Source organism: Drosophila erecta, unplaced genomic scaffold (assembly GCF_003286155.1).
Source record: "Drosophila erecta strain 14021-0224.00,06,07 unplaced genomic scaffold, DereRS2 tig00000000-arrow-pilon, whole genome shotgun sequence".
In the NCBI taxonomy this organism is placed as follows: domain Eukaryota; kingdom Metazoa; phylum Arthropoda; class Insecta; order Diptera; family Drosophilidae; genus Drosophila; species Drosophila erecta.
Window position 1 is genome coordinate 10,826,736 of NW_020825194.1, and position 10,557 is coordinate 10,837,292.

The following is a 10,557-nucleotide window of genomic DNA, read 5'->3' on the forward strand; positions in this document are numbered from 1 at the left end:
AACAATTATTACTATTTATAATATAACCGCTCATTTCAGGCACCGTTTCGATGCCCTTCTATACGATATACGTGCTCAAGGGGTACTGGGACCTGGGTCCGATGCTCTGCGATCTGTGGCTCTCCGTGGACTACACGGTCTGTCTGGTGTCCCAATACACGGTGCTATTGATCACGATAGATCGCTACTGCTCCGTGAAGATTGCCGCCAAGTACCGGAGTTGGAGGACAAGAACTAGAGTGATCTATATGGTCACAATCACTTGGATCATTCCCGCTCTGCTCTTCTTCATCTCGATCTTTGGATGGGAGCACTTCACCGGCAAGCGGGATCTACTTCCTGGCCAGTGTGCGGTTCAGTTTCTCAAGGATCCGATCTTCAACACGGCCCTGATCATTGGCTACTATTGGACCACGCTGATTGTGCTTTTTGTCCTATATGCCGGGATCTACAAAACAGCCTATGATATGCAAAAGCGCAGTGAGGCGAAGCAGCGGAAAATGCAGTCCATGGTGGCCCTGAGTGCTGGAGCCATGTCCGGAATGGCAGGACATGCTGCTGGCATTGGTGTGATTGAGGAGAAAATCCTGAAGACCAAAGTGGAACTGGCGGGCGATCAGACCGATTTGGATAGTGCCTGCACCACAGTGATCAAGAGGTTGAGTGGTTCGGGTCAGGCGAATCCTCTGGCCGTGGCCACGGAGGAAGTGGAGAAGATGACACCGGAACAGCGGAGAGCGTCGGCAGCCAAAATCCAGGAGGAGGCGAAAAAACGCGAGGCAGCCGTGGATGCGGAAAAGAGCGAGAGATCCAGCAGTCCGGCCTTCGATTCCGATGAGGAATCGTCCGTCAACCAGGCCCAGCAGCTGATCACCCAGCAGAAATTGAACAACATGAGGAAGCGGTCATCGATTGGTCTGGTCTTCGGGGCACAGGCCGCACTGCTGGCCACACGTGGCAAAGGTAACTTGCAGAAGAGCACCACCAACTCCAAGTCCATCGAGGCCATGCACCAGTACCACCACCACCAACAGCACCACCACAACCAGAGTCCGTTGCAGCGGGCGCAGAGCAAGGAAGAGGTGCGCTCCCTGCACCACCACAACCAGCAGCAACCGCACCATCAGCACCACCACCAAAACCAGCCGAACCCACCGCTGGACAGGCCCAAGCGCACATCCTGCTCCACCCTGTCCCAGATAGCCGAGCATGATCGTTTGGTCGACCTGTCCGCTCCACCAACACTACTCAACACCAGTGATCCCCTGTCCCCCGTGGACTTGGCACCCATCGAGGTGCCCAGCGATGAAGTGCACCAGGGTCTGGTGCAGACCATATTGCCACCTCCCGACGCCTTTCAGTGCCCCACCCCGCTCTCCGATGATTATTCCGATCGTCCCTTTGGCAATAGTTCGGGTAACAGCGAGCTGGCCCTGACCTATGACCTCATGACGAGCTCGGAGCTGCGGTACATGGACGAGAGCTCCGCCATGCTGGCCAGTGTGACGGCCAACTCCACGACCTCCCCGCATGACAGTGTCCAGGGGAAACCACCAGTCCTGCCTCCACCACCGCCCGCACGTCGAAATCCACCAAAACCGAACCTGAACCAGAACCAGAACCAGAACCAGAGCCAAAGTCAAACTCCCAGCCAGAACCAGAGCCAGAGTCCCAGCCAAAGCCTGAGCCTCAACCTGAATCCGAATCACAACCAGAGCCAGAGTCAAAGTCAGAGTCAGAGTCAGAGTCAAAGTATCGAGGAGGCGGTGGCCATTGAAAAACGTCTTCTCGTCTCGTACACAGGCATCGAGGACTTTGCCAAGGTGAGGCGGGAGAGCTGCATCGAGGCCATCTGCCTGCTGGATGTGCCCGGGAAGCTAACTGCGGACTGTCCCCATCGCCGGGCCTCCAGTCCTATGGAGACCAGCAGCAAGGATGCCATACTGTATTCCCCGATGCCACCAATACCACTCTCCCCCAAGGTCAAGACTTCAACGCCCCAAACGGGAACGCCGCAATCGGCGGCGGCAGCACCGCCTGCGGTGCCACTGGAGCGGATTGAGGAGCGAGAAACCTCGGACAGTAATACCAACAAGATGCCCTCCACCTCGGGCACCACCAGCAGTACGGGCGGTGTCGGCGGAGGCGGGGAACGAGATGGCACCACCATCAGTGCCACCAAAAAGAACCCGGAGGAGGACGATGCCAACAGGGAGGAGAAGGGCTTGGCGGCCAGCCGCAACTCCAGCAAAAGGGCATTTATCCATTCAATAGGGAAGCACTTCAAGAGCAAGAAGGCTCTGCCCCTGATCCTTGGAGTGGGTGGACGGCAGAAGTCCAAGTCGGAGAACCGTGCTCGCAAAGCGTTTCGCACGATCTCGTTCATTCTGGGCTGCTTTGTGGCCTGCTGGACGCCCTACCATGTGTTGGCCCTCGTCGAGGGATTCTGCCGGCATCCGCCCTGCATCAATGAGCACCTCTACATGTTCTCGTACTTCCTATGCTACGCCAACAGCCCGATGAATCCTTTCTGCTACGCTCTGGCCAATCAGCAGTTCAAGAAGACCTTTACGCGCATCCTCAAGGGGGATCTGCACATGACCTAAGTTGGTTTTGGGAGCTAAAGTGGTTCAGTTGCTGGTGGTTGAGCTGAATCCCTGATGGATTTCCATTTGGCACTGCACTTGCACAAAGGACCAGACACTTGTGAGCCCCGAGAGCCTGGCGCCTTTCAAAATCTCTATTCCCGAACCCGTTCAACCTCCTTAGGCCCATAAGTTTTCTATACATCACCTAGAAAAGTGCTCCGCTAAATGGAATATGCTCGGGATGATCGGCCACCAGCAAGTATTAGAATCAAACACTTATTAAATTCAAAATTTAATCGGTGGACAGGGAAGAGTTATCTGTAAGTAGCCAAAGGTGTGTGCAATAGTTAGAATCGCTTGGGGGGGAAAACATGCGATCCGACTTGGGATACATATAGGTCTAGAGTGGCACTAAGCGGGGCGAAATGTTTTAGACAATAAATATTTTAATGTTAATAACCAGTCTATGATAACCATGCAAAGTATATAATATGATAGCTAATAAATAAAGTAAGCATAAGATATACACATTTACCGAGACTAGAAAGAGCCCACAAACCAAAACTCTTAAACATATCCCTATATAGAAAAATACGTCTTTTGTTGTTCCGCAGAATATATCAATGAAAATCAATCATATGAATGGTGTAGGCAATAAGAAAACCAAAGAAAAGCATGTTAGCCCTTTGAGGGATATACAAGTTGAAGCCCTCTTGACGGTGACACTTTGTCGAAAACTAAACCTAATTATGATTTCGAACGTTCATAGAAACTTTTTAACAGTTGTTTTCTAGGTTATAGTTTTCTTAGGTTATAGAACTTAGAGTATTGCTAAAAATTAACTGTGTTCAAACGTTTTCGACGAATGGTTGCCGTCGTGGGGCTAAGCAGATCGATGTCAATCCTGCAGCAGATATACGATTTTAAGAAAACACTAAACCCAGCATACATGCCCGCGTAATTGTCTATGGATATATGCTAGGCAAGTTCAAGTGTTTTGTTTCAATATTCATGAGTGTAGAGCATACGAAGATACATACATATAGCTACATAGATGTCAATTTTTGCGCAAGCCAGCAACTATACTTATACGGATATATAGACGTCTCCTTAGCGCCTTTGCCAAGTTGCCTAACTGAGTTCACTCTCATTCTGATAATCTCTGTCCTCGGTTGAAGTACTTTGTTATTTGTTAACCGTTTCGTTAGCCGATTCGTTAACCGATTCGATTCGTTTTCCAGTGAGTAATGTGCTAAACAAGTTTTCGCCTTTGTTGAACGTTTCCTTTTAGCACGTAAGTGATAAGTGTAACAATAACTAAAATTATTACTAAATAAATAAATGAATGAACAATTGCATTTTTGATGACGGGGGATGAATCTTCCTTTTTCGATAACTATTTAAGTAACTTGTGATTTTATTTTTAAAAGTGTATCGACTTTACTTTCTATTGTGTTTAAATTTTAGTCCATATACTCGTATATACTCGTAACCCAGAGCTATTTTTCTTTAAATATATTTTTTAAAAATAATTTTCGAAAACGAGAACAACCAAAGTTTTTGCATTGTTGCTTTATGCCAACCCGAGCTAACTTTGAAATTAAATTCAAATTGAAATGGAAAACAAGGGACAATAAGTGCGAGTGTCGGTTGCCACCCGTAGTCCACGATCCGCAGTCGAAGTGTTCGGTGGTGTCCCAGGTGCAGCGCCAGTTCCCGCTTCCCATACCACCTCCGAGGCAATCCAGCGTCAGCTTTATTTAGCCCACTTACTTGAGGTCCGATCGAAGTCCAGAGATTTGAATATCCCCACCTTTTGAGCCGAACGCCTGGTTGACATGGAGATCATTCTACGTCTGCTGGCCTTCATACTGAATGCCTTCGGCATGCTGGTGAACAAGATTCTGGATTTTGTAGTGCCCCGTCAGAAACCAAAATTTTCGGGCATTCGTAATCCACTGCTCAAGAAGTCCGTCGTTGAACTGGTGACCCAATTGCGACGCGGCGAGGTGAGTCTCCAAGTCCAATCGCGTCACTCGTGTGTGGCATTTGCAAGTCATATATGCTGGGGTTCGATTCCAGATCACCTCGGTGGAGTTGGTTACCGCCTATATCGCACGTGTGCAAGAAGTGAATCCTTCCCTGAATGCCATAGTGGAGGATCGATTCGAGGCTGCCCTGCAGGATGCAAGTTTGGCGGATCAGTTCATGGCGAAGGCGAGCTCTGAGTTCGATCGGGTTGCCCTGTTCACCAAGTATCCCATTCTGGGTGTACCCTTCACGGTCAAGGAGTCATGTGGTCTTAAAGGTAGGTTTCACTAAAAAAATGTAACAGAAACTAATATTTTTCCTTGGATTCCCTTCCATTTACAGGATTATCCTTTGCTGTGGGCAGTCTTGCTCGCAAAAATATGAAAGCTCCCCAGGATGGCGATGTGGTCGAACTGGTGCGAGCTGCTGGTGGCATACCCCTTTTGGTATCTGCCAATCCGGAGTTTTGCATGAGTTTCGAAACCAGCAATAATGTCCAAGGACGTTGCTTGAATCCATACGATCTGCAGCGGACTTCCGCCGGATCTTCGGGCGGCGAGGCATCATTGAATGGCTGTGGTGCCACCACTTTTGGTGTGGGTTCCGACATCAGCGGTTCCATTCGTCTGCCGGCCCTGTTCTGCGGCGTTTTTGGCCACAAGCCCACTGGTGGACTGACTTCGGTCAAGGGTCACTTCCCCTACTCGCTGACGGACAAGAAGTTCCCCGAGATGCTGCAGATCGGTCCTATCACCAGATTCGCCAGAGATCTGCCCTTGCTATTGGAAATAATGGCGGGTGATAACAAGCACAAGCTGAAAATGTCGGAACAAGTTGCTCTGAAGGACATGAAGGTGGGGTTTTACTTACAACTTTAAATTATAATAGACTAGTCTTACTTTCCTTAGGTATACTATGCGTTTGGATACTCCGGCTTCAACTGCCTCACCCATCCCGTGGTGGACTTCGATATAAAACTGGCCATCACCAAAGCCGTCACGTGCTTGGAAAGAGGAGGTGTTCGGGCCGAGAAGGTAGGTAAAACATTGTGGAATTTCTCGACCTAATGTCTTTTCTCAATCAGTTGGATCTAAAATTCCTGAGCAACTCTCTGGAGATTGCTCTGGTTTCCCTGGTGAACTTGAAGGGTCTGCCCAGTATCGTAACACAGCGGGCGGATCGGGATCCCTCGATGCGATTGCTGATGATTGAACTGTTCAACAGCATCATAGGTCACTCGATCTTCACCAAAGAGGCCATGGTTCTGGAGGTGATGAAACGTTTTAATGGCCTCATGGCCAGTGGAAACATGGAAGAATACCAACTGGAAGCCCAGAAAATCAAGAGCCATTTGAATGTAAGCCAACTAAATCATTCTTGAAACTGTACTGACCGTCTAAAAACCATCACAGCAACTGCTTGGCACTCAAGGAGTCCTCATCCTGCCCACCTTCCACACGAGCGCCCTCTGCTTCCACACCTCGCTGTTGAACGTGACGGGGATCGACAATCTGCTGCTCTTCAACGTCCTTGGCCTGCCCGCCACCCACGTTCCCATGGGCATGAATAAGCGGGGGATGCCCATAGGGTTGCAGGTGGTGGCCGCCCAATACCAGGACAAACTCTGCCTGAAGGTCGCCGCCGAACTGGAGGCCGTTTTTCACGGCTGGGTGCCACCGGTGCCACACGACACATGAAACACCAATCGAAGATCGCGGATCCCTGCTCATTTATCCATTTAAGGTTCAAGGTTAAATTTTGTTTAAAGATCTAGTAGTGATGTGAAGATTAAAGTGAACTTCGTTTAATATATATCCACTAAGTTCTGTTTATATTGGAGTGTTTTTCTGAACTGCAATATGGTCGGCTGCAATTTCCAAAACATATTTATCGAAAAAACACAAGTATGTTGGAGTAAATCGATTTCTAAGCCAAATGGGCACTCTGCGAATCGATAGAATCTGCTTCTTTTATCGGCACTTTGGATAAAAGCCTCGAACATCTTCGCATTTGTCCTATTATCTTTGCACTTAAATCCTTTGAAATGGGTAACTTTTTTGTGTTTCGACGCCAAGATAGTGTAAGTACAAAAATAGTATATTATGTGCAGCGCTTCGTCAATTAAATTTCCCTTACAGACTGACAAATCTACGAAAAACCACATTGAAATTTTCGTAAGTGCATTCAATTTCGATTTGTCATTGCTTTAATGTATGGTTGCCCTCAAGGACGATCCAGGAATCTACCGCATAGGAATACATCCAAGTGGCATTGGAGTAACTACATATGGCTTAAATGGACATATGGGCCATCACAGATCGACCAGACATGCTTTTCGGAACTCGCTCGCAGGTCGCATTGGTGTTGGTGGTCATCATTCAGCGATGCAGCCAATCTATGATGATTCTGATCAAGATGCGGGTGTGGAGGACTTGAACTCCGTATCTGAAGAGAACTATGCAGATGTGGAGTAATGCCTAATAGTAGTAAGAGTCCACGAACTGTTAAATCAAAACATAAGATACTTTACTCTATTCATATAAATATATGAAAGTAATATATTTAGTTGATACAACTAATGTTCAAAAAATGTTCCTTTTAAAATAGGATATACTTTCTGCTATAAGTTTGATGTTTTCATGTTCGAAAGAACTTTCTCAAGCAATTGAATAAGTTCACGTAAGTAAATACTAACACATTTAACAAATGGTTTATAGTTAATTTCATTACAAATGCACTAAGCCGTTTTCGCCAAAATCTCATTTTAATTGTCGTCACAATAATTATAAGCAATCGATCGTTACGTTGGATCGCAAGCTCGAAATTCGAACAGATGGCTGCTCTCACTACAGAAATGTTTACTTTTCAGACAAACTCTCCAAATCTTTAGAGACCCTTCCGCCTTATCTCTCTCTAACCTTCCCTATCCCATATGTTTACATACATATACAGATGCGAATTTAACTCTCTGCTCTCCAATTTCACAGCCTCGATCGGTCGGTTCGTTCTCAGTTAAATTCATTCTCGCCACGGACGCCCGCTCATTCGGTTCTTGTGCGCAATGGAAATATTTCTGCGGTTTCTCGTGATTTTCGTGAAGTTGGTGGCTTTGATCGTATGTCCGCTCCTGGAGTCCTTTGTTTATCGTCCCAAATCGAGGAGGACCCTCATACCACCAATTCGGAGTCGCCTGCTCACACTCAGCGTTCAGGAACTGCGCAGACGCCTTCAGTCCCGCCAGGTAAACATTTTGAATGCACAATGTGTAGGCGCATCGTCTTGTAAAGTTTCCGGTGAAGTTTGCGGGAACCTCCAAAGTCCATCTTATCACAATAATATAGAATAGATCTGTCTGTTCTCTAGCAACAATTAAAAACATATTACGTTATTATTATGATCTCCTGCAGACGGCAGAAATAAATTTGCAAGATTCTCAGGGGTCACGTATCAACGAGCAATAACCACACAATGCTTAATGCTGAAAAGAATTCTGAAATTTAATAAATTATTCAATCGGCGTTATCAAAAAAGCAAAGTTCGTGGCGATAAGCCTGGCCCGGCGTCCAAAAACCGTAACAAATAATATCTAAAAGTGGCATTTGATAATATAATTTCTGATTTCAGTTGACATCGGTGGAGTTGGTGCGCACATATATCGAACGTATCGAATCAGTTAATAAGCACTTAAATGCTCTGGTGGAATCTCGTTTTACGGCTGCCCTGGAGGAGGCCAGTGAAACTGACGACCTCATAGCCAGTTGCCAAAGTGTAGCGGATGTGGAGAAGCTCTTCCAAGAACGTCCACTACTGGGACTGCCCGTGACCGTCAAAGAGTCGTGTGCCCTCGAGGGCATGACCTTTGCCGTGGGCAGTCTGTCCAGAAAGAATGTCAAAGCCCATGCCGATGGCGAAGCAGTGAAGCGCTTGAAATCAGCTGGAGCCATTCCTCTCCTGGTCTCGGCCACTCCGGAGTATTGCTTCAGCATCGAGACGGACACCTTACTGAATGGGAGATGCCTGAATCCCTACGATTCTGAACGGACCCCGGGCGGTAGTTCTGGTGGAGAAGTAAGCTGGTGCTCCTTTTTTAGGTTTCTAATTATGAAGTGTTTTGAAATATTTCTAGGGTTCCCTGAACGGGGCAGGCGCCTCTCTTTTCGGCATTGGCTCAGATATTGGTGGTTCAATTCGCATCCCCAGCTTGTATTGCGGCATCTTCGGGCACAAACCCAGTGGAAGCGTGTTCTCCGCCAAAGGACACTTTCCCAACTCAACAGATCCAAACATCGGACACTATTTCGTGGAGGGACCCATTAGCCGATTCGCTGAGGATCTGTCAGAATTACTGCAAATAATGGCGGGCAAAGAAAATGCATCCAAACTGCGATTGAATGAACCCATCCAGCTGAAACAGATTAAAGTGCAGTATGCTCTGGGTTTCGAAGGTTTCAATGGATGGATGCATGTGGCGGTAGATAAGGATATCAGGAATTCGATTTGCAGAGCCACAACTCATTTGAAGACCCTCGGCTTGGACGTGCAGAAAGCGAAACTACCTAATCTCAAGAATTCAATGGAAATGGCTTTATCTGGGATCACCGTACAGGATTTAATGGATTATCTATTGCCGGATGAGAACCCAGAGGGTTCTGGCAAAGTGCGTGAGACTCTCTGGGAGATTGTTAAAAGTCTGCGAGGTCACTCGAAATACACAACCAACGCCCTGATCTTTGAACTGACGCGACGTACAGGTGCCTTTATGTCGGAATCGAAACTCACTCAATATATGATGGAAGCACGCGAATTGATCGGGGAGTTCGAGGTAAGCGGTCTACTACCTAACACGCAAACTTAGCTTTTCTTACATAAAACTAGGGTTTTCCCTTCCAATAGCAAACTTTGGTTCTCACTTATAATCCCATATAATCCCCTATAATCCCACGTATACTGACTTTCATTACATTGTTAATGATCATTACCATATGGGTATTATATTTACATAGACCTTTGTAGCTAAGCGCCACAAAGTGCTATGTGATTGTTATTCAGTAATAAATTACTGCAGCTGCTAATTGATTACAATCATTGTTAATCCAATTTGCAGTCACCTCTTATAAAGAAAATCTAATCTCAATATTGCAACGAAAATAGTATGTTTGTACATTTTTGCAACACCTCAACTTTTAACAATCCTCTACATCAAGTAATTTTATTTTTTTTAATAATTTATAATAGACACGTAATTAATTTTGATGTAATCCATGTATCCTGTTTAGAACTTACTTGGCGATAACGGAGTGCTTCTGTTTCCAACTTTGAATTTACCTGCTCCAAGGCACAAGTGGTCCATCCTATCGCTCTGGGGCGTGGATTATACCCTGTTATTTAATGTACTTGGTCTGCCCGTCACCCATGTGCCAATGGGTCTGAATGAACGGGGACTTCCCGTCGGGCTTTCTGTGATTGGGGCGCCAAACCAGGATCGGTTGTGCCTCCGAGTGGCCGTGGAGTTGGAACGAGCCTTCGGGGGATGGAAGCCACCAGTGCCGCACGACCTGGATGACTAGCTGTAGATACAAATAACGAAGAACAGCTCATATGCATAATATGATCATATAGTAAGGAATTAATGGAAGTTTTGAATAAAAACGAACAAAAGGTTTGAGCCCGGGATAAAAGCGAATTTGTATATATACTTTCAAAATATACATGTCAAAACCGATTAGACATAGTCAAATGTCAACATATTTCAACACACATAATGTCAACACAGAAATAATCACTCCTAGCGAATAAAAAATACAAACTTTATTATGAACTTATGTTTAAAAATGGAATGCTTACTTAAACTAGATTTGTGAACAATGGTGGCTATGGTTTATACTATAATTTCAAAACAACCGCGCAGTCCTTAGTTAAGTTTCAGCACGTGAGCCGT

At 46.3% G+C, this 10,557-nt stretch overlaps 3 protein-coding genes across 3 annotated transcripts in view; all 3 read left to right on the forward strand.

Annotated features, from left to right (window-relative positions):
- The window catches only part of LOC6552939, a 29,733-nt gene extending 25,795 nt beyond the window's left edge, over positions 1-3,938 (forward strand). The window contains exon 4 of the mRNA XM_001980980.3: positions 40-3,938. Coding sequence (XP_001981016.1) covers positions 40-2,606 — 2,567 coding nt within the window. The 3' untranslated portion in view covers positions 2,607-3,938. The remainder of the gene's footprint in view (positions 1-39) is intronic.
- Positions 3,939-4,139: 201 nt separating this feature from the next.
- On the forward strand, positions 4,140-6,451 carry LOC6552938 (fatty-acid amide hydrolase 2-A). Its single transcript, XM_001980979.3, has 6 exons — positions 4,140-4,597; positions 4,671-4,896; positions 4,962-5,473; positions 5,528-5,653; positions 5,704-5,976; positions 6,032-6,451. The coding sequence occupies exons 1-6, from the start codon at positions 4,427-4,429 to the stop codon at positions 6,314-6,316; spliced, it is 1,593 nt and encodes a 530-aa protein (XP_001981015.1). The 5' UTR covers positions 4,140-4,426; the 3' UTR covers positions 6,317-6,451.
- Positions 6,452-7,628: 1,177 nt separating this feature from the next.
- LOC6552937 (fatty-acid amide hydrolase 2-A) lies at positions 7,629-10,437 on the forward strand. Its single transcript, XM_001980978.3, has 4 exons — positions 7,629-7,860; positions 8,244-8,687; positions 8,746-9,441; positions 9,896-10,437. The coding sequence occupies exons 1-4, from the start codon at positions 7,681-7,683 to the stop codon at positions 10,184-10,186; spliced, it is 1,611 nt and encodes a 536-aa protein (XP_001981014.1). The 5' UTR covers positions 7,629-7,680; the 3' UTR covers positions 10,187-10,437.
- The last annotated feature ends 120 nt before the right edge of the window (positions 10,438-10,557 follow it).